The sequence below is a fragment of the Apium graveolens genome, chromosome 9 (genome assembly GCF_009905375.1).
Source record: "Apium graveolens cultivar Ventura chromosome 9, ASM990537v1, whole genome shotgun sequence".
NCBI lineage: Eukaryota > Viridiplantae > Streptophyta > Magnoliopsida > Apiales > Apiaceae > Apium > Apium graveolens.
This window is the reverse complement of record NC_133655.1, coordinates 289,313,237-289,337,959: the sequence shown is the minus strand read 5'-3', so window position 1 is coordinate 289,337,959 and position 24,723 is coordinate 289,313,237. Positions and strand designations below refer to the sequence as shown.

The following is a 24,723-nucleotide window of genomic DNA, read 5'->3' as shown; positions in this document are numbered from 1 at the left end:
TTACGACAGAGCATTGGAATGCGTCGACTCAAGGATTTAATTGTTTCAACAAAATTCAGAGAATGATTAGTTTTTTCAAGTGGAGATTGTACTTTTTTTCCTTCGTCAAAGTTTTTATCCAACTGGATTTTTCTTTGACAATGTTTTAACGAGACAGTCTATGATCCATACCACAATGACAATCAAAGGAGAGTGTTGTGAATTGATTTGTCACGTGATCAAATATTGTAATAGTACGGCTAAACTTTAGGAGTAGAAAATATGAAAACCGAATTAACCGAAATTTTCGAAAAAATTCAAACCAAACCGAACCGAAATTATACGGTTCGGTTCGGTTTTTCGGTTTCGGTTCGGTTTTGCTCACCCCTAACCTTGCCTGTATATAGATGGCTTTGCAAAATGAAAAAAACTTGTACCAAGTTTCATTTCTATGCTCATATTTTCCTCTCCTCTTGCTCTTGAATTTAGTAGCTCTTTTATAGTTACTATTATTCCTAGTGTATTTCAACGCCAATAACCTTATTTACGAAATTGTCAACACTAAAGAACTCAATTCAAGAAATGATCAGGTAAGAAGAAGAATAGAAAGGAAAGATTTGATTTTCTTTCCCATGGCCATGCTCTTGAGTCTTGAGAATATATAATTAAAGGTTAATTGCTTTGTGGTCAGCAACTTTGCTTCCTCTACCAGTAAGTTTGTGGTTACCTGTGAGAAGAAAATGACTTGTAATTTCGTTTTTTTTTCTTATTTTTCTGCCCTTTCAAAATTTTTGACAGCACAGGGAAAAAAACACATTTCTTAGATTTCTTCCTATTTTTCTTGATAATATGACCTGGGCAATACAATTTAAGCAGCTTTATTGACAATACTTCAATTTTCTCAGTAATAAAAAAGCCACCTCCCTTCAAACTTTTTAGTTAGAAAGGACTACAACTTTTAACCAAGCACAAAAAAATGAAAGCTTAGATTGGCGGAACATTGTTACATAACCATCGGTACATGGGTGACTTTCTTTGATCTTTGATGACGTAATGGTTCATGTACATTGTATATCGTGCTGCTAAAACTTCCTAATCAAACTCTTAAAACGCTGGCATCCAGAACAGTTCGTACTAGTACAGAGGATCATGATCATTCAACTTGTTTCAGCATGAGATGATTAAATTAATGATCATTTAACTGTTTCATGGCGGAGGAGCCCATTTCCCTGCTTTGAATTTCTTATAGAAACTCGACTTTGCTGAGACAACATAAAATACTGCAAGAAAGATATGAAAGAAGAATAAACAAAACACAACAAAAGTAGACAAGGTCATAAGGATAACATACCCTATTTAAATTTAAAAAGAAAGCATACCAGGAATACCAGGGGTTAGAAAGTTGGGTTCTCTCAGAACATCATAAAGTGTTCGCTTTTCATTTACTTTGATCCACTTTGAGTGACCTTGGCCTATGAAATGAAAATATATCGTGTCCATCAGTGAACTTCAGCTCCAGAGAAAAAGTTTAGAATCCAACAAATGAAAAAACTTGCAAATAGATCAAAGTCAGAATAGCGAATCAGAAAATACAGGGATGAAGATACAAACCACTTGAATTGATGTCATCTACCGAGTATTCTGCTTGTTTCTCATCATCATCAGCAAAGCTTTCAATGTGAGAACCAGTAGTCCCCTCCAAGAAATAGCGAAGACTGTCCTTTTTGGATAAACGAACTCCAGAAGCAGCCTGATGGATCAATAATATAATTATTAAATTCCACATGTGAAATCACCTTCACTCTTAAAGGAAAAACCGGATAGAAGAGACATGCACAAAATAACTAGTAGTGGAGCTTGCATAAAAACTAAGCCAACGAGGGCGCCAAACCAATTAGGAGAGCTTGAAGGCCCAGAAACACTCAAAGTTGATAATTAAAAGTTTTTCGGAAGAAACGATTGCCATTGGAAAGAAGGGATGAAGGTGGTCGCTATCTGAACTGTTCGTTTGGCTGGAGACTCATCAGTCCCCATTTGTAATGGAGGGGACTAAATTATCCCTAAGATGTCAAGTGGTAAAGCAAATATATAATGAAAGGAAATATCTGACTGTTTTGAGTTTTTTTCTATACCAGGCTGAAATGGAAATATATTTAATAAATTTTATTGGATGTGTAGTATATTTATAGGACGAAACAACACATCTCATCAGCACTTAAATTATATATCAACACCGTTAAATATACTACTAAAGAGCAAATTGTACTTGGTTACTGAAGCCTTTTATCAGAAATTATGACTGTATATACAGTAGCTTGCAAACTAATAAATAAAGACAAAGCATATAAAAAAATAAGCACACCTCATAGTACAGCTCGATAGCTTCCCGCTTGTAAGCATTTTCTCTATCCCATGGCAAGGGAGGACTATCTTCTGAAAACATGTTTGAGGGTTAAGGATGGCATTTTTTATATATTTCTAATAGCGGCTAGCTACTCCTGCCAAGGTGAACAACAATACACAATACAGCATAGCATATTCGTACTTTTCAAGTAGCAGCTAGCCATTCCTGGATATAGGGAACCTTAATAAGCTAAAAAAGAAGGATATCATATCAAGATGAGCTGAAAACATGTCAGTTTCACAGAAGTCCTCAATAAAGTCGCTGGACATGACCTCTGCATATAAAAGAAGAACAGGCCAATGAAGGATATTATCTTTATCTAACATTGGCTTCTTTACTCCAGTGAGTTCTTGAAACATGGCCCTACCAAACTTTACTCCTCTATCTTCAATAGCAGAGACAAGTTTCTGCATATTATATAACTAGACAATATGAAGAAGTGCAAAAAACACAGTAAAATTTATCATTTTTTTGTACTGATTTACAGCGTACTTGTTAATTATATTACACCTTAGCTGCTGACAGAGCTTTCGAAATTTGAGCTTCACGGAGCTCATTCTCTGATCTCTGCAGATGAATCTGGCTAGAAAGCTTCTTTAGTTCTTCGTTGTCCGGAAACTGCTCCAAACCTTTTTGACAATACAATTCAGCTTCTACCAAGAGTTTAAGAGACAAGGATGCTTTCACAGCTCTATAGTATGCCTATAATAATTATAGATACAACCATTTATCAAATTAAATCTAAGGAGCTGCAGAAAATATATAATATAAACAAACTTTATTTCAAACAAGCAAATGTGTAGCACAAAACTATCAAAATATATAAACCTTAGCATAGGTGGGAGATAGCTTAATTGCCTGTTCAGCATCTAGCAGAGCACGCCTGTAATTTCCTAGTTGCAAATTCACATGAGCTCTGTTTGAATACAGAACTGAGTTCTCAGTATCACTTAAAGCCTTTTGATTAATTGCCCTGGTGTAGCAATCAATAGCATCAGAATAATGCTTTTTCCCCATCTTGACATACTCGTTACCCTTCTCCTGTAAGGCCACCATAATTTCATCACATACTTTCTTCGCGTAATAAAATATGCAACAGGGACTAAGGTTACATAAAACATGTTGGACAAACTTAGTATTTTAGACTAAGTTGTGAATCATTTTGAGACTCTATATGAGTGAGACACATTATGTGTTAGTGGTGTGTATTTATTGGAACGTATTCTTCTCTTCGAGGGGATTCCAACGCATATTAACACGCTCAAAATGAGTAAAAGGTGAATGAGAACTGATGTTCCAAAGTTTTACCTTTTAATATGAAAAGTGGTTTTGTACCACATCGAGAGTAGCACAAACCTATTCCTTAGTTTTTCTTATAAATACCATGTACCACATCGAAAAGAAAAACAAGTCCTTTCAAGCCTCTCTTTATAAATAGAGTCTTAGGGCACCAGTTTTATTAAGTCGAGGAAATAAGAGTCATCTCTTTCATTCTCGGTCTCTTTAGTATTAAATTTTTCCAATATTCCGGTGATAGTTCTCGGGCTCAGTTCAAGTTCGCTGAGAGTATATTCGATCTATCGATTATACTAGTATCTCGTTTTATCCTGGGAAGCAGGTCGCTAAACACGGATGGTGCGGGGCGAAACTGCTTTAAGGAGACAGTTTTCTGGACTCGAGATTAAATCCAATCTCTGTTTGTTTTCTCAAACCCTTCTCCTAATTTAATTGTTAATTCTCATATGCTTATGTGATTTAAGAATTAACAATGTTTTTGTGAAGTAGTTATATATTCAATATATATATATATAACAATGTCTTTATCGTACAAGATTGATAACAAAACATTGTCCCGAGAACCTATAGAACTAGAAAGCAGTTTAACAGACAGTCGTGAGCACCCAACTACAATCCTTTACTTTCATTATAATGTATGTATGATCGCTATCATGGTATGAAATCTGCCATAGTAAAAATTCTCCTTTTCATACATCCTAAAGTATTCTCGCTACCGCTTCAACATAGTCCCTCCAGTAAACAACACATTCATAACCTCACTATTCAACATTTTACTAGTTATCACTTCCAAGGCACCAATCAATCTTAAGATTAAAAAAATTAAATCTTTAAACCTTCTTTACCTTGATTCTCGACATAAAGTATATAATCGTAACCTCACTAACTTGCACAACCTTATGTATGTTCAAATTTCACCACTTCTTACTTCCAAGGCACCAATCAATCTTACGAAAAAATTAAAAATCTTTAAAACTGCTTCATCGCAATTCTCGACATATATAAGTCAAATACCAGCAAAATCTTAACAAGTTAACAACTTTTGCTTAAAAATGTGAACTTTCCTAACAAACAAACACAATCAGCAAAAACAAGCACATGGCATAACATTATATCTAAACCCCATATCAGCAAATTTATCAACTTCAAGTTTTGGACTAAACTAATAAGTGTTGGTCTATACATAATTAACATAAATAAATAAATAAAAGCAATAAAAAAAACAGGGAAAAAGAGTTAAGACCTTGAGTTCAATAGCAGCAGACTCTTTAATAGCATTAATAGCAGCAAGATCATCTGCCTCCATCCGGGTTTCGGGTTCTGACCCGGGTTCTAACCATAATGCCATTCTTGCTTAAACTGTGTATGTATTGTGTGTGTGTATACTGTATATACAGCTTTATATTTACTGAAACAAAGAAGAAAAGGTTTAGTTGGTAATTGGTACTGTTAAGATGGGCTTTGTGGTTTGGGCCGCCCAAGATCTTTTAAAATCCATTTGTTGTGTTTTGTTAGGATTTTTTTGAGTAACAATTGAGTATTTGTCCTAACATATCTCGGGATAAGCGAAAATCGAATACAAAATCTGGGACGATAATCCCTTAATCACTTGATATTCTTTTGTTAAGGAGAGATATCGTAGGCCCGTTATGGATTGTCATTATATTCTTTTGTTAAGGAGATATACCGTAGGCCCGTTATGGATTGTCATTATATTATTGATCCATCTCTCTATGAATAAAAAGATGGTCATGTGTCTTGTGAACAAATTTGGGATCAATTTCGACAATAAGGTGGTATTGTTCAGAAAGAAAATCATTATTGTCCATGAATATGGGCATTTTAGTTGTGTTGATATGATTTTCTAACACAGGAGAATGACATTCTATTATATTTTAGTTACCAATAAACAAACAGCCCAAGCAAACTAACACATGAAGATATCATTCACCAAGTTGTTTAAAATAACATGAAACAAACAACCCATGTTACTAACATTCTGATTTGCTGTTCTTTAAGAAAATAAGTAGATACAAACTGAGAGGTCAATAGTGAATTCACTAAAGAAAAAAAAAAAGCTTTTTTTTTCCTTCATAAGAACAGCAACTACACAAAATACAGATTTTTAACTGACTTGCTTTCTGCAATACACTAATAATTACGCTCCTAGTGGACTAGTCACATATTTAACAACGCAAAAGATTACAATCCGAAGAAGAAACTAGAATCTGATATATCTGGTTCTGGAGAATGTACCGGTTTGTCGCTGCTACCTAAATTCCAACTATCATACTGAATGTTTAAAGCATCAAGATTTGGGCTTCCAACGAAAAGATTATCAAGTTCAGTATGCGGCAAGGTCACATTCTCAGATACTAAACCTACATCTTGATGTTGGGATGGAGGTTCTTGGTTGGTATCAGAAGTCAGATTGACACTACCTAAGTCAATGTCTTCAACAATTGAGTCCAGAAAACTACCGTGATGATCCACTTGTTGAACAATCTGATATTCGTTTGGAGGGAAATCAGGCTGACCATTTAGCATTGGTTCCAAAGGCGCTCCGTTTGTGTAGCTGCTATCAACAACTGGTTGGAAGGGCAACTGGGATTGAGTTGGTCCCAAAAAGGCGTTGCCATAATATTGTGCCTGAGATGGAACTTGAGGTTGAGTGACTGAACTACCAAAGACATTGGCAGTGTTCGACAGAGGAGACATCATAGGTTGAAAAGGCGAAATGTTCAGATGGTTGGTCATAACATTTGGCGCGGTGGATAGTTGAGGTTGAAAAGGCATGGAATTTGAAAAGTTTGCATGAATATTTGGTTGTGCGGGGAGCTGATAAGTGTTGAACTCTGAACCCATCTGGGGGTGAAACGGTTGCCATCTCATGATATTGTTGTGAACTGGTGGTATCGGCATTGGCATTGGAGGAGGTACTCTTATATATGGGCCTCTAAATGTTTGGTTAGATAAACAATACCTTCTGTTGGACAGTAGAGGGCTCCCGGGACCAGTTCTTTTAAACACTGAAGGAGGAGATTTAACTTGAAGGCCTCTTCTATCCCTTTGAATAACATCGTTACCTGTACTGCGCAGGTGCTGCAATACCAGGTTCGGCCGAAATCTGTTTCTAGGCACAACTTGCCCAGAATGATCAAATCCTGGTACAAAACTACTCGGCCTTGAACATGCATGAACCATTGCTGGTCCGGGAACCTGACTGTGGGATACATAGGCGGGTTCAAATGGAACTGATACCGCAGCTGGTTCAAATGAAACTGATACCGCACTTTGACTGATCATTTGGATCATCTCAGCTGACAAAGTAAAATTTTTGGGAACTGATATGGCAGCTTGGTAGCGGTTCTTTAAAGACTTCCTCTCATTTTTCCAAAATTCTTCTTTGTCGGTGGCATGACAATGATTAGCATCCCAATGAAGACATGGAGCCAGAGAGTCACAGACATAACAGTGACACTGAAATCAGAAGTAGGTGGGAAGATAAGTTATGTTAACAGCTGATTGATATCAATATATTTTCAGTGTAAATCTTTTTCAAGGCTATATTATAAGGCTTTTTACCTGGTTGCAGTATTTTTCATGTCCAGTGGACATAAAAGGATACTTAACACAGAGATGTCGTGGGTGGGGGTAGTCTCTGCAAGCCACCTGTAAATTACCAGAAGAAAAGAAAGTCAAAATTCAACATCGCGGCCCATTACTTCAGACAACCCTTAGTAAAAGCAGAATTAGTTAATCACCGGGTGAAACCATATCAAAAGCATGTGACCATAGTTTTTACAGAATATAGTTCAAATCATCATGCAGGACTCTGTAACCCATTAGTTTCAATGCAGGAACAAAAACACAAAGATTGTCAACAACAATCTGGATGGGGGGTTTCTGGACTCTTTTTCAGTAGTGGTTTTGTTAAACAAAAAAGAAATGAAGTAGAAAACAGAAAATAACACATTTCTCCAAACAGTTTATTAGAAACATCATTTATCAACACACTTGCAATACATCAATACTCTGCAGAGGTCATTGAGAACTTGAAAACTCAATATTGCAAATAGATATTTCTGTTCATACCCACTCAAGCATAGTGACTGTTTAGCAACTTTCTTGCTCCAGTCGAAGCTTGCATCCTTCAGATAATAAACAATCTTATGCTGGAGCTACAATGAACTTTGTCCATCGCTGCCAATAGCACAAGTGATACTAATTTACCCACCTTGTATAAAATACAAGCTGCAAATATATTAGAGTTCATTGTACCAAAGATCTCCTAAGCCTGACATTTATCTGATTTAAAGATCTCCACATTACACAGATAAAACATTATGGCATACATCCTCGAAATAGGACGTTTAAAACAGAAACAATAGAAGCTTTAAATACAAAAACAGGATGAAGGGAAGATATAACTAAATTTAAACAAAGAAATTATATGATTAACTAAGCAGGATCTTGATAAATTGCTATTATAAAAAATATCTTAACAGTGAAATATGACAACAAATTCAAAATTCAGATGAACAGTTTCTGAAGTAAAGTGTGCAAGCAAGCAATGCAATCAATAACAAACATAATCAGCACAACATACTCCTACTTTGTTAAACCACACAAGATAAACAATTTCAAAGCAAGGGTCATTCTCCAGTACCTGTCCTGTCTCCGCAACAACTTGCAGCTCATCGGACTCATCCAACATCAAATTACTCTCGACTGCTTCCGGCTTATCGGGATCACCATCCAAAACCACACAATCATCATCCTCCTCTTCCTCCGCATCTACTTCTTTCAAACCAACATCACAAATCTTCAACTTCAACTTAGGACTCTCTACAACCTCACTCACTAAAACCACATCATCAGACTCATTAGAATCCTCAGTGTTAGTCTGTCTATCAACCTCTTTAAGTAGCTCTTGTATCCAATCTTCATCTTCATCACTATCATCAAACCCTAACTTTTCATCCAAGCCCACATCTTCATCAGAACTTAACTCAACATACTCTGGATCCATCAAGAACCATAAAGATTCAATCTTTATCACTAAATCTTCAAGATTTTTACATAAACACCGCCAAATTCAACTATACTCAAAAGGGTATCTAAATTTTGACAAACCCAAAAATACCCAAGTCCACTTTTTTCAAACAAGCAAAATCTAAATAGATTCAAGAATTTTTTTTAGCATAAAACAGGTGAAAAAAGCTTTAGAAAATTAGCAAATAAAATCTGATAGTTTGCACAAGGAAAGACAATAAATAAAAGAGAATCTTGAAACATAATTTGAGCTTTGAAACTGGTAGTTTCCATGAAAAGATTAAGAAGAAAAAAAAAATCAAGAAAAGTAATAAATATGTATGTATATATGTAAGTAAACCCTAGTGAAGTAAAGAGGGGAGACTTATGAAGAGGAGGAAAATCTGATAGAGGCGGTGAAGGGGTATGATGTCAACAAAAAGTGAAGGGGTACGGTTAGGTGAGTCATTAACTCGGAGGCGAGTTTTAGTGAGTGAGTTAAACACGTATGCTACACGGTTGTAGGCAATTTTCTTTTTTCTTTTGAGAAAATATTTGGGACAAGTTAATAAAATATGATGTTATTGGAATAAAAATCAGGGTCAATTAGTATTTAATGTCAGGATTTATGAGTTTCGAGTTTTAATGGTTGTTCTCGTATTCGTGGAGTGACTTTTCTCGCAAAATGCCTATATATCTTTGTGTTGTAGAAAATCAAGTCAAAAACGTAATTCTTGATGATGTATTCGGGGCAATAGCGGCGAGGGCACAACAAGTACGTAGTGGCTTGTATATTTTTATTTCAGAGATTAAGCCAAAACGAAGTTTTAGATTGAGAGGTAGAGAGCCCTTTTAATATAAAAGTGAGTACAGTAAAACCTCTATAAATTAATATAGTTGGGACCGGAGAATTCTATTAATTTAGAGAGGTATTAATTAATCGATAAATTAATAATTATTAATTTATAGAGAGTTTTCGGTAGCAAACAAAATTAACTTTTGATTAAATTTTTATTCACATAAATTTAAATAAAATGAATTGTACAATTTATATTTTATACTTAATTCAATTAATTCAATGTATATGAATTTAGAAAGTCAATGTAATGTACAATATATTAGATTCAAAGTCCATGTAGTGTATAAGTTAAATTCATTGTATTTTACATAGAAAATATTCAATGTATATTAGGAAAATTCAAAGTACATGAATTAATATAATTCATTGTATTTTACATAGAAAGTATTCAATGTATGTGTTGTCATAAAATATATTATATATACTGTATATACTAGATTGGGGGAAAAATTATACAAACAAAATAATGGTTTCTCATCTAAAAGGTGTCACAAAATCAACAATGACGGATGAAGCAAGAAAAGCATTATGTGAATATAAAAGAGAAAATTCATTATGCACTCAAAAAGATCTCCAGTTGAAGACGATACAACACCGTTGGAGCCGGTTACACGTAAAGAAGCACTCAAGGCATCAAAAATGCTTAATAACTTTTTGATGCAACATGAAAGCACCACACTCGAGCTTTTGGATGCAATAAGGAAGATTAAGGATGAGCTTCATGTTGATTTAAATTATATGAAAAAGCAAACTACAATTGAATCATATTTTACAAAGATGTAATAGTTATATTTTTATGAATATAAGGGAATTATTAATTTATAGTTTTATTGGGACCATATTTTTATACAGGGTTTTCAAAAAAATTATTATCTTATTATCTTATCGAAATTGATCATTTTTTGAACTGGCCCAAGTCGGGACCGGACAAAATTATTAATTTAGAGAGATTATTAATTAATCGAGTATTAATTTACAGAGGTTTTACTGTATAAGGTTAGACTTGTGTTTGGAGACTTGGTGGACAAGTCTACAACTTAGATGATAATTAGGACTAATGTAAGACAAGGGATTTTAGATACTTCCTTGTAGAAGCTAGTGTCCATATTGGGCATCATGACTCTGGTTCTTTAGTCGTATTGGGCCTAACCAGTGAACAACTTGTGTTCGTGGATCTTAACGACTTCTGCTCGTGGGTCTTGATGACTTGGTCCGTCTTTAATTTGTGACAGGCCTTGATCAGTCTGGTATGTATTGGGCTTTGGACAAAAATTCCAAATGTAACCAATGCGACATTTAATGCGTTTTTATAATATATTTTTTTATATATATCACTGTGCAAATGGGGTTATATACTTGTGACTCGGAAAACAAAAATACATGGACTTTAGGTCATCACGCGAGTAGAAAAGTGAAAAGTAGAAAAGATGAGGGGTGCCAACGAATAGAGCTAAATCGAGTTATGTTCGAACTGAGCAGAATTTTTTTTTAAAACGAGTTGAACTGAGCCTAAATTTTTATAAAACGAGTCGAACCAATTTTAATAACTGATTGCAAAGTGATGTTCAAGATCAGTGAGCTGAACACGAGCACGAATAACCGAGTTGAGCCGAAATCGAGCCGAGTTCGAATAGAGTTGAGATGTCCACTAATATTTCACATATAATTTTTAATCGCTCAACATTAAAGTATAATTTATGGTTTTACAAATTACATCAAGATCAGGTACTAGTATTCATCTTATAATGATATATACACTCACACTCCACACTTATTTGTTTATGAATACTAAGTTAATTTTCAAGTCGAGATTTAAGAATATATAATTTTATTTTAAACTATTTAGATATTTATAACTTTATAAATCATACATTAATTTTTAAATTATCAATGTCGAGAATTTGTTATGTTTTGATGTTTTACTTAAATTTGATTTTTTTTAAATTACACAAGTTATTTAATGGTATTTAAGAAAATGCGAAGAATCGGAGGCGAATAGATTGTGGTTAAAATGTTTGATAGATTTCGTTCAAAAACACTAAGTGTTTAATTTAAATATATAAACCAAAATTTTAAAATAATTAAATTATTTATATATGTACTAATAAAAATTGTTAAGTGATTAGTAATAAATTATCTATTATCTATTATTATATATATAATATCTTAACACTAGGCATTGGTGAGACATTTAATTTAATTTAATTGGTGAGACAATTTATTCAATTTAAAATATCTAAATTACCCTTATATTTTTATGCTTTAAAAATTGTTCTTAGTGGGAATCAAACCTTGGTGTGAATGATGCTCTACACATTATCATTTCACTGAGCCACTTAACCATTTGTGTCGTGAGTCATACACATATTAAGTGTGCTTGTGTGTTCAAGGAGTAAAAATTTGGTATTTTAATTATTGAGTCTAGAAATTTTTAATCATTTTTTAAACATTTTCTACTTAGTACATCATGGGGCATTCTTGAGACATTTTATTCTATTTAATTGATGATATATTTTATTTAATTGAAATGTCTAAATTACACTTATATTTGTTATACTTAAGAAAATGTTATTTTTGGAAATCAAACCTTGATGTGAAGAATGCTCTACACATTATCATATCATTAAGCCACTCGACCATATATGTCATGAGTCATACACATGTTAAAGATATTAGGTGTGTTTGTGTGTTCAAAGAATACATTTTTGGTATTTTAATTATTGAGGCTAAGAAGTTTTAATCATTTATTATTATTATTTTCTACTTAGTACTATATTATTATACAATATAAATTAGTAGTGTATGGTAATAATATAACGGGAAATATTGAGATAAGTATTCTATTGGATTCTGTTGACGAATGAATTTGGTAGCAACAAAATTCGAGGTTTGTCGCCGGAAATAAGATCTGTGATGGTGGTTTTTCGTCGAAAAACGTGAACAGTGTTCGTCGAGAAACATGAACAGTGTCTGGTGGTGGAGATTATTGGTGGCTGAGATTGCTTATGGTTAGTGATGCCTCCTTTCCGCTCTCAACTTCTAACCCCTTGCAATTTTCCTATGTATCCCTATTTGTAGGAAATCAAACCAACATAATTCTTGGGGAACAAGAAACCTAATAGGCTTAAATCTCTTGTCCCGAGGCCCAGCAGGAAAAATATGGAATAACTCAAATAACATCACAAGTCAAAAATAGAAATAGAACATAAAATGAAAAGATTAAACTAGGAAAATCCTATTTCCTGAGCAAAGTTTTTAGTTTTCAATTAAAAACAATTTAAAAGACAAAACTACCCACTTGTTAACACATAATAAGCAAATCAAAAATGAATAAGAGGGTAATAATGTCCTTTTAATAAAAAATTGCTCTGAAAGTAAAAAAGAATCTGTCCGGAATTAATACTTCTCTTAAAATATATAAGAATCATATTAAATAAGTATTTTTTTTTATTTTAGCTTCCATAGGCAAGGAAGTAGATTACAATTTACAAGTACTGATGACATGAAAAATGAAAATAGCATGAAAATAGCAATAACACTATATTAAAATAGCCCATGATGATAGGAGTTGACTTGCGATCCTTCTTATATACAAAACTTAACTATGTGTTGGGCGATACTAAGTTATAAGCAAAAAGCTTGGCAAAAAAAAAACTATGTGCTGGGCTGATACAAATTAGTTGGGTTGTGACCTTTTTTCACATGGGCTAAAATGAATTGTACCTTGAATGTTATATGGGCTTTCAGATTTTGACCTGGTCTGGAGCCAATCCGAGCCCAGACCGAGGTCCGCTTCTGGTTATAATAAATGGAACGTCAATACTAATTTGGGTATTCAATTTGGATTTTAAAGAATTTTTTTGGTTTTTGAAAATTCTAGGATATTCAATTTGAATTCTAAAAAATTCTTTAAAATCTGATGGTATTCAATAGTGATTGAAAAAAATCTTTTAAAATTTGTGGTATTCAATTTGAATTTTAAAAAATCCACTAAAATCTGGGGTATTCAAAACTCAATGTAATTTTTTGTATTTATTGAATTGTAGATTTTGATGAATTTGCTAATTTATTTTATATTTTCAGAAATTTTAGCAAAATTTAAGAGATTTTGATGGATATGTAGAATCACTATTCAAATCAACAAAATTCTGCGAGATTAATTCAACAACTCCGCTAAAATCCGGGTACAATTAAAATCAGCCAATATAAAAATGAATACTCGTTGAATTTTGGCAATACTAGTGGACTAGAAACGAATGGACTTCCCGGAATAACATGCTGTCATTTTGAATAAATAAATTCTTACTTTAAGCTCTAAGAAAATTTATGATTTTATTTTTATTAGGGGCGGTGGGGCATTTAGATATCAGTGTAAATTATCAGGGTAAATAATAACTTTCTTGGACAAATTTTGAAAAAGGATCAGTTTGCATTTTAATTTATTTGATATGTAAATCATGAATTTTGATTTTTGTAACTCAAATCATGTTATTTCAAATAAAATATGTATTCATAAACATAATCGTATGTAATTCTCACATTTTGTACAGGGTTGTACTAGATTCTCCAAATTATTTTTTCAAAAAAAATTCAAATGATTTGGCATGATAAATAACACCGTTTAATTTATAGGCGCATATGTATATATGCGGCATTCTTATTATTATTATGAAAATAACCGACTATTCAAGTGATATATTAATATTTGGAGAATTTTTTGAGTAAAATTTGTGATTTGTTGTATTTACGATGATGAAAATCTAATTATTCCTATAAAATATCTCAATACAATTTTCAAAATAAGACATGCATCCTACAATAGTAGTTGACGTAGTGCAGATATGTTCAAATCGGAAGAAAACTAATCTTATTCCAATTTGGGGGCATATCCAATATACACTTTAAATTTTTTAAATAAAATCTTAATTTCAAAAATAAGAGTCTTGCTTAAATTAGACTTCCAGTAGGTTTCTAGAAACTTTTTAAAAAGTTCAGAGTCCATTCCCTCCCAATCTTATCTCACTTTTGCCTCACTTTTATATTCAAATATAGATAAAATGAGAAAAATGTTCCTAAAGTTAACTATAGAATTTTATGTAAAGTCTAATGGCATTTTTGTAATAATGAATTCACCTCTTTTATTTAAAAAGAAATAATATTGATTTTGTATAGAAAAGCGACTTAACTTTAGGTAATTATGTAAAATTAATTGTAGGGACATTAAGCCATAAAATATAAACATATAGTAAATATACAAAGATTATTATGGGTTTTAATCTCTTAAAAATGTGCTAATCTAATAATAATTTAATATTTTATATTATATTTAAAAATTTACTAAGAAACAGTCAGAAATACCCTGAGATACTCTAATAATCTTGTAATTGTATCTTTGAAGTTGACTTCTGTAGCACTTATGTCTCACTTATGTCTCACTGTTATGATAGATTGATCCTGTATTTTGTTGACCACTATTTTTATACTCGTCTAATTTAGTACTTAGATCATGAATTTAATCTGTCGATCTTCGATTAACATATTAGTTTGAAATATTGAAAGAGGCCTAAAATCAATATTTTTAGTTAAACGATGGATTTAAAATTCAAAATTTAGTAATGGAATCAAATAATAAAATTTATTTTACGAATGTATAATGGTTACTAAACCTAACTCTCCCATTCAAGACCTTTTCTCAATAAAAATGTTAGAGCTCCCAGCACCGTTTCCGAAACGGTTTTCAAATAATTAGGTGTTAATAAGGACTTTATAATCTTTCAGGAACCTCATAGGAGACACCATCAAATCAAATTATAGTCCTGCAACTTGACATTTGTACAAAACTATATTGATCTATGCCTAACAAGCATGTAATGTATTTAGCTTATTATGTTCCTTGTAGACTTATAGATGATCGATTAAGTAGCACATTCCACAATTTGGCTATGTGCGAGATTTATTCTATATGAGAATAATTATGTTTATGAGACTAAGTAACACATAGCCACAATGTGACTGATACTAGAGTTATGTGGCTGCCACATACAGAAAAGAACTCTAGTTTCAACATACAATCAAAACGTACCGCAACTTTTTTGTTACTAGTCAATCCATAACACTAAACACTACACTTTCGTACCTAGCCAAGACAAGAACAGAAGCAACATCGTGTACAACTTTAGAGTTTGTAGTTAAGTAGTCAAATTATCTCAGAGTTTGACGCGGTAAGAGAATAATGTGAACTTTGGAGCCATTAAAACATTCTAGTCAAACAGAAAACTAATCCAATCACTAAATCAGTCAAATGACACATACATATGCAATTCAGATTAGATGAACTGCATCAAAATATGAAGGCAGATAAAAACACATACCAACTACCCAGTCAATTATTTTGAAATCAAACAGAAATTCTACACGATGTTTAAAAAGCATACTCCCTCTGTTTCATTTTATTTGTCGCTTGGACTTTTCTGCACACATCTCAAGATGCATTGACCGCATAGTAAAAATTATCATTTTTACAATTTTCTTTTTGTAAATAAAAATTTAGGTTACATATTTTTATTCAAATTTTTTTTTAAAAGTTATTATTTTAACTATTCAGTCAAAACACTTAGAAATGAGTGCAAAAAAGTCAAAAAACTATTAAAAAGAAATAGAGGGAGTAATTGCTAAATAGAGTAAAAAATTTCTCCGGGCAGTAATATGCAATTACGATTATGTCCCTCACCTTTTTCAGTGCAAAGTTGACAAAACATCTAATACATTAAATACATACACGTTTATGCTTTTATCCATTCACATCGAGCGAAGTAAGGGTGAATAAAAAACCTACCAAACCGCAAAATCGATCCAACCCACCCCTTATTTCGGCCGACGGAGCCGAACTATCCAAAACCCGAAATTTAATTGGTTTAAATTTTTGTCAAGCCGAATATAATGGGTTGGGTCAAGGTTTAAAAAAATCAAACCCTTACTAACCCAACCCAACCCGATGTTATAATTATAGTATTATTATTTGAAATTTTAATTTATGTATCTATTGTATTAATCAATATATTCAAAATAATTTTATTATTTTACGGATAACACAATATAAGTTATGAATTTTAAACTGGAAGAGTATATAAACTAAAAGAGCATACAGTACGTATAGTATCCAATAATATTTATCTTCCGTTAAATTATGGGGTACTACTAGTTTACTTCAACTTTTGGTCAAATTTATTTGAAATTTTGACTCCCAAGAAATATTTAAACAATTTTATTTGAGTTTAACTTGGATTCTTCAATTTACCTTCGAGTACCCTTATCAGACACTCGACACTCGGACATGGACGCTTATTTAAGTCAAAAACATGTATATTTTTCAAAAAGTTGACGAGTCTGATATTCGGACATGTTTCCATGTCGGACACTTCTAACCGAGTCCAAGTAATATAAGTTTTAACCCAAACCAACCGGACCCAACATATAAAGGGTACGGTTGGGCATAAATATTTTTTTGTATAACAGGTTCATTTTTTAAAAACTGAACTTGGATTGGTTCAATTTATTACCACTAGCCCGACCAACATTCACCCCTGGAGCGAAGTGTAATTCTTTTTTTATGTTTCTATCTTCTCTCTTTCATGCGAGTATCTATGTAGATACTCTGAGTATATATATATATATACCCTCTCCCAATTTACTTGTCTAGTGTTTTGATCATATATATTTTTTTTATTTTTTTTTCAATTTTTCTTTTGTGAATAAAATTTTAAATCTTAAATTTTTTATTCACAAAAAGTAAATTTTAAAAAATAATTAACGAGAATATATGACCAAAAAACCTTAAATTACGTGTAAAATTCAAACTTGACAAGTAAATTGAAATGAAGTAACTCTCTCGTCCATATTTAATCGAAATAAAAGAATTGAATAAAATAATTGTAACTGATTACGGGGAAGATAGTTTAATCATTTTTTCCATTATTCCTCTTTTCCTTAAGTAAATATTCTTACTTTCTATAAGTAATTTTCTTTGTAATTTAATTATGATTATAAACATATATTTTTAACTTTTGTGACTTTAATTTAATATGTTCACTTTTTATTTTAGAATAAATACTACTATTTGAATTAAGTACATATATTTTTTAATTCAAAAAATAGTATTTTCATATTTTTCTACGATAATTATATTTCATTAAATACCATATTATTTTATTAAAAATAATGCTTAATTAGAAAAAAATTTGATTAAAAAATTAACGAAACATGATATTAAAAGATTTGAGTTACATCTTAAAGATGAGCGAATCATGTTTTACTATTGACGCTTTTTCTAAAAAAAAATATATTATACCCCCATTCGTACCTTTTAGTTGTTACATTTGTAAAATACATATCTTAATAAAAATTAAATTTTATAAATTGTTTGTCTCTATTTATTAAATATGAACCGGTTATATGTGATTTTTATTTTGTAACCCGACCAACCCGACCCGCGTTCACCCGTAGAGCGAAGTGTAATTCTTTTTTTATGTTTCCATCTTCTATCTTTCATGCATGTAGATAATACTCTCTCCCAATTTACTTGTCTAGTGTTTTGATCATATATATATTTTTATTTTTTTTCAATTTTTCTTTTGTGAATAAAATTTTAGATCTTAAATTTTTTATTCACAAAAAGTAAATTTAAAAAAATAATTAACGAGAATATGACCAAAGAATCTTAAATTACGTGTAAAACTCAAACTTGACAAGTAATTGAAATTAGCTTTGTAGCCCGTGCGAGGCACGAGCGTGTTCTAAAATATTACAATATTTTTTATTAATTTCGATGTATCTTTGGGATATTTGAAAATTTAAATTAGTGATAAATATTGGCGGTTACCAACCTTATTTTTCTATGTGTTGTATTCAAAGAAGTTCCCAATGGCAATTATATTATTATCGACTTGTTTGATACTCCGTAATATGTTTTTTGTATTTTGTGTTGTATTGGTGGTAATTTCATGTAAGAGACGTACATAGTGTATATGTGACTATATACTATCGACGTAGTAATATATAATTTGATCTGCAAAAATAATTTTTGTGTTGTATTGATAAGAATTTCATGTAATATACGTGCATGATGATTTAAATGTGATTATGTTATTGTATATTTTGTAAGTAAATATTTAATACTCGTAATATGTCATAAATAATCGTATTAAAATTCAAACAGTTTTAAAAAATATTATGTTTTGCAAGTGTACTCTAAAATTAGTGAGCGATATTTTTTTTATCAGCTACTTAAACAAAGATTTATATGATACATGTTATTAAAAAATTTGATGTAATTTAATCATGTTTATATTAATAAATATATGAGATATCTAATTCTTAATTAAATTAATAACTTTTTAACTGATATATATTATTGAAAGTAACATATGTATGCATATATATGTAAGTGTGCGTGTATATATATATAATTATTAATTACAAAATAATTAATATACATTAATGAAGATTAGTTATTAATGGATATTAAATATGAAATAATAAATAGGATAAAGGTTAAACCTGTCATTTTACATTGAATAAATTGTCTCACCCAAACCCCCATTTACTCTATTATATATATAATAGATAATAGATGAATTAACCCTCTCGTCCATGTTTAATCAAAATAAAAGAATTGAATAAAATAATTGTAATTGATTACACGCAAGATAATTTAATCATTTTTTCCATTCTTCCTCATTTCTATAAGTAAATATTCTTACTTTTTATAAGTAATTTTCTTTGTAATTTAATTCTGATTATAAACACATATTTTTAACTTTTGTTACTTTAATTTAATATGTTCACCTTTTATTTTAGAATAAATACTACTATTTGAATTAAGTACATATATTTTTTAATTCAAAAAATAGTATTTTCATATTTTCTATGATAATTATATTTCATTAAATTTCATGTTAACAATTATTTTATTAAAAATAATGCTTAATTAGAAAAAAATTCGATTAACAAATTAACGAAACTTGATTAGTTTTGGTTGACATGATATTAAAAGATCTGAGTTACATCTTAAAGATGAGCGAATCATGTTTTACTATTGATGCTTTTTAAAAAAAAATATATATTATACCCCCTTCGTACCTTTTAATTGTTACATTTGTAAAATAGATATCTTAAGAAAAATTAAATTTTATAAGTTGTTTGTCTCTATTTATTAAATATGAACCAGTTATATGTGATTTTTATTTTGTAAATCATGCCTTGTAAATATCAATATTGTATGATATTATTTTTGTAAATCTTATAAAAATTTGATGAAATTCAAACAAAATTATGTATTATTATTTATTAAATTAAATTGTTTCAGATTTTTGTCTTTTAGAATACTGATTTTTTTTGTTTCTAATTGTATTAAATGTTTCTCTTAAAGTTACTATATTAAATTACAATAAAAAATAATTGCATTAAACATTTATATAATTCATAATAGTAATTCATGTTGCTTTTTTCACAATTGCATATTTAATTCATTTTCTTCTTTCATGAATAAGATTACATTGTTAGACATTGGATGTGATTTTTCTTATTTTATTAGTTTTTCACCGATAGATGGATGCCAAGAATTTCATGTAAGCATTATATATACAGTTAATGTATGTTAAAGCACGATACGCTAATTAGTCAAAGTTCATTTACTTAGCTGCTGAGCTATTTAATGTTTGCAGAGACACAATAGTAATTATTGTGTTAGGCCCTTAATCAGCTGTAGAGGGGGTGAATACAGTTAATACGATTGATAGGGATAAATAAATTCTGGTTGTGTAATTAAATATTATATTGATTATACAAGGTGTGGGCTGCTAGCCCCAATAAGAAAATGTATTATATTCAGACCAGAAAGGTTAACATGTTGATCAGGCCTGATGGACCAGATCAGACCTGATGGAACAAAGAAGGCCCAAAACCCTGATTATTTATTAATTTCGTAATTAATTAATAAGGGAGAAAAATAGCTATTAAGATAAGTCCTAATGGGGATATAAATCCTTGTAGATTGGCCTCCAAGGAACCTCATAGGATAAGGAATCAACTTCATACTTCCTAGGACTCCTAAGTCCATCATAATTCAGAAACTTGACCACCAAGTCTCCTATACCAAGTCCAATTCAAGGACTCCCACATCTATATAAGGGGCCTCACCCCACAGATCAGAACTACGTTTTTTGGCTTGATTCTCTAATTCACAGAGATACGTAGGCATCTCGTAAATGCAGAGTTAAGCTACGAAACACGAGAGCAGCCATTAAAGGCCTTGAGCTCACGTTCCTTAGTAATAAATACATCAATTATATATATTAGTTTTTAATTCATAACATTTGGCGCCGTCTGTGGGAAGAAAAACAACAACAACCATGGCGAGAACACGGAGAACAATTAGAGCTCTGGAGGAAGGAACACCATCGGGGACAACCCAGGTGATTTCGTCAACCGTGGAGATACCTCCTCACTCAACTTATGCACCTACCCAAGGGGAAGCCCAGATAGGGGCAACTCAACCCCAACCACAAGGGACGATTCCCCCGGCTATTCAAGGGACGAATCCCCGAGTTCAACAACTACATGCACCTGTGAACTCTCGACCCATTGGGTACGAGTATTCAACTGTTGTGACCACTAACCCACCTTATGGGATGCCCCTTCACCCTGAGGTAGGAGGAAGTGGACATGCCGGGCAGAGTGAAGCACGAGGGCAATCACCCCCTACATACGAGGTTTGGCTCATATCCCTGAGGATCGGGAATTTTCTGGTCCTTACACTGAGAGAGACTCCGAATTTTCGGATGATGAAGTAGCCCCAAGAAGGAGGCGTGCTGGCAAAGAGCCGATGGCTGATGGAAGCCAACGTCCTCAAAGCACCCAAGGGACGAATCCCCAAGAAGTGCAGGAAATGATCAGGGCTCATGAGGCTGAGATTCAAAGGCTGAGGCGCGACTTGGAGGCGCACCAGACCACCAGACCCCAAGCACCTCCTAGGGGGAGAAATCCTCCTCCTGTCATAGACTTGGATGGTCCAGTGCAGAGAAGGGTTGTTGTCCCAATGGCTGATCCAAGCAATCTTCTTCCCCTTGGAGATCCTGATGATCCTACTCCACCCTTCACTGAAGGAATAATGAATATCCATATCTCAAGGAAGTTCAAGATGCCAACTATCAAAGCTTATGATGGCACGGGAGATCCCGCTAATCATGTTAGAACATTCTCTAATGCACTGCTGTTGCAGCCCGTGAATGATGCTATTAAGTGTCAGGTCTTTCCTCAAACCCTGTCGGGTATGGCTCAAATGTGATATAGTCGCTTGCCCCCAAATTCTATTGGGTCGTTCAGAGAATTAAGTCAGACTTTTATTAAGCAATTCATCAGCGGGAGAGTTCATGAGAAAAGTTCAGCATCTCTTATGAGCATTGTGCAGGGAACAAAGGAATCCTTGAGAGACCATCTGAATCATTTCACAAAGAAAGCTTTAAAAGTCCCAGACCTTGATGATAAGGTAGCCATGATAGCACTGCAACAAGGAACTAGGGATGAGTTTTTTAAGATGTCCTTGGCCAAACGCCCCCCTGAAAGCATGTTGTAGCTCCAGGATAGGGCAGGAAAGTACATCAAAGTCGAAGAAAGCATGAGGAAGACCGTAGTGAGTAATGAGCCCGCTGGAGGCAAGAAGCGGAAAACTGATATGGAGTATATCGCTAAGGACAAGTATCCTAGAACCGAGCAAAACCCTGATTCAACCCCCAAGAAGGGAGGACCTGGGCAAAAGTTCATCGAGTATGCTAAGCTGAATGCTCCTAGAAGCCAGATCTTGATGGAAATCGAGAAAGATCGAGATATTCGTTGGCCTAAGCCCCTGAAGGCTGATCCTGCCAAGCTAGACAAGAGCAAGTATTGCAGATTTCACAAAGATGTTGGTCATGACATCGATGAGTGTAGGCAGCTGAAAGATGAAATTGAGTTCTTCATTCGAAAAGGAAGATTAAACAAATACACTAGAGAAGGAGGGGATAAGAATAACAATGGAAGGAAGAACTTTGAAGATCGTAGGAGGGACCAAGATGATCAGGGACGGAATCCCCAGCCTAGAGGACCGGTTATAAACACAATTTATGGAGGGCCACGACCTCGAGAGCCTGTGATAAACACAATCTTTGGAGGACCAACTGCTGCTGGATTGTCCAGAAACTCCAGAAAAGCATATACTAGAGAGGTTATGCATATTGTTGGAGAAGCCCCGAAGAGGGCCATGACAGAAGTAACATAGCCTTTTGATGATTCTGACCTAGAGGGTGTGAAATTTCCTCATGACGACCCGCTGGTCATAACACCGATAATAGGAAATAGACCGGTCAAGAGGGTCCTTGTGGATAATGGTGCTTCAGTGGATATCTTACTCCATGACGCCTTTCTAAGGATGGGGTATAACGACTCCCAATTGACCCCAACCGACATGCCAATATATGAATTTACGGGAGTGAAATGTCCTGTGGAAGGGATAATCAAGTTGCCGACCACCATAGGTCAGGAACCAAGGCAAGCAACGCAGATGTTGGACTTTGTGGTGGTAAAGGCTAGTTCAACTTATAATGCTATCATGAGAAGAACAGGGATACATGCCTTCAAGGCAGTCCCTTCTCCCTACCATTCAGTTATGAACTTTCCCACCCGGAACGGGATTGGAGAAGAGAGAGGAGATCAAAAAATGGCTAGATGCTGTTATGTAGCCTCTTTGAGGGCAGATGGAGTTGGGGGGGCGGGTTCTTCCTATTGAAGATATGGATGTCCGAGAAAATGATGAGAAGAGAGGAAAGCCAGCAGAAGACTTGGTGTCGATTCCTTTAGACCCCGAGAATCCTGAGAGGATGACCTTCATTGGAGCCACATTAGAGGAGCCCCTTAGAGGGAAGTTGGTGAGATTTTTGCAAGAAAATAGTGATGTGTTTACATGGTCAGCAGCTGATATGCCAGGCATAGACCCGGAGCTGATTACTCACAAGCTAAACGTGGACCCAAACTGGATGACAGTAAAACAAAAGAAAAGAAACTTTGCCCCGGAAAGACAAGAGGCTATAAAACAGGAAGTAGAGAAGCTCTTATAGGCTGGTTTCATTGAGGATATTCAATTTCCGGAATGGTTAGCAAAACCTGTAATGGTAAAGAAGGCCAATGGAAAGTGGAGGATTTGTATAGAATTCACTGATCTGAATGATGCATGCCCTAAAGACTGTTTTCCGTTGCCAAGAATTGATACTTTGATTGATGCCACTGCTGGGCATGAAATGGTGAGCTTCATGGATGGATTTAACGGATACAATCAGATTAAGATGCACAAGGATGACATTCCAAAGGTATCATTCCTCACCGACTTTGGTGTTTATTGTTATCTTGTTATGGCATTTGGTCTTAAGAATGCATGAGCCACCTATCAAAGGTTGGTAAATAAAATTTTTAAGGATCTTATTGGAAAGACTATGGAAGTCTATGTTGATGACATGTTAGTCAAGAGTCTAGTAAAGACTGATCATATAACCCATTTGAGGGAAGCTTGAGGGAAGCTTTTGAGGTCCTGAGGTACCACAAGATGATGTTGAATCCTACAAAGTGTGCTTTCGGAGTAGGATCTGGAAATTTTTTGGGATTGATGGTCTCCAAGAGAGGGATAGAGGCTAACCCCGATAAAATAAAGGCAATCCTGGACATGGAACCACAAAAAACTGTCAAGGATGTTCAGAAGCTCACAGGAAGGGTTGTTGCGCTGGGACGATTCATCTCCAAGTCAGGAGACAAATGCTTATCATTCTTCAAGTCACTAAAGAATGTTAAGGACTTTGTATGGAATGAGGAAAGCCAGAAGGCATTCGAAGAATTAAAGAAGTATATGTCCCATGCCCCGTTGTTGGCCAAGCCAGCTTTGAATGAAGTTTTATTCTTGTACTTAGCCGTTTCAGAAAGTGCCTTGAGCGCTGTATTGGTTAAGGAGGAACTGAAAATCCAGAAACCCGTATACTATGTCAGCAGAATTCTGCATGGTGCTGAGTTGAATTATTCAACTATTGAGAAATTTGCTCTAGCCTTGGTGATGGCTTCAAGAAAGTTACGTCCC

At 33.4% G+C, this 24,723-nt stretch overlaps 2 protein-coding genes across 2 annotated transcripts; both read right to left on the bottom strand.

The window, feature by feature from the left end:
* Positions 1-836: 836 nt before the first annotated feature.
* Positions 837-5,264, bottom strand: LOC141687090 (uncharacterized). The gene is made up of 8 exons (XM_074492247.1): positions 4,923-5,264; positions 3,212-3,424; positions 2,894-3,085; positions 2,590-2,790; positions 2,342-2,422; positions 1,591-1,729; positions 1,359-1,451; positions 837-1,259 (listed from the first exon to the last, which is right to left on the bottom strand). Exons 1-8 carry the CDS (start codon positions 5,025-5,027, stop codon positions 1,186-1,188), a joined length of 1,098 nt encoding a protein of 365 aa, XP_074348348.1. The 5' UTR covers positions 5,028-5,264; the 3' UTR covers positions 837-1,185.
* A 468-nt stretch (positions 5,265-5,732) lies between these two features.
* On the bottom strand, positions 5,733-9,124 carry LOC141687089 (uncharacterized). The gene is made up of 3 exons (XM_074492246.1): positions 8,349-9,124; positions 7,265-7,351; positions 5,733-7,159 (listed from the first exon to the last, which is right to left on the bottom strand). The coding sequence occupies exons 1-3, from the start codon at positions 8,709-8,711 to the stop codon at positions 5,882-5,884; spliced, it is 1,728 nt and encodes a 575-aa protein (XP_074348347.1). The 5' UTR covers positions 8,712-9,124; the 3' UTR covers positions 5,733-5,881.
* Between the last annotated feature and the right edge of the window lie 15,599 nt (positions 9,125-24,723).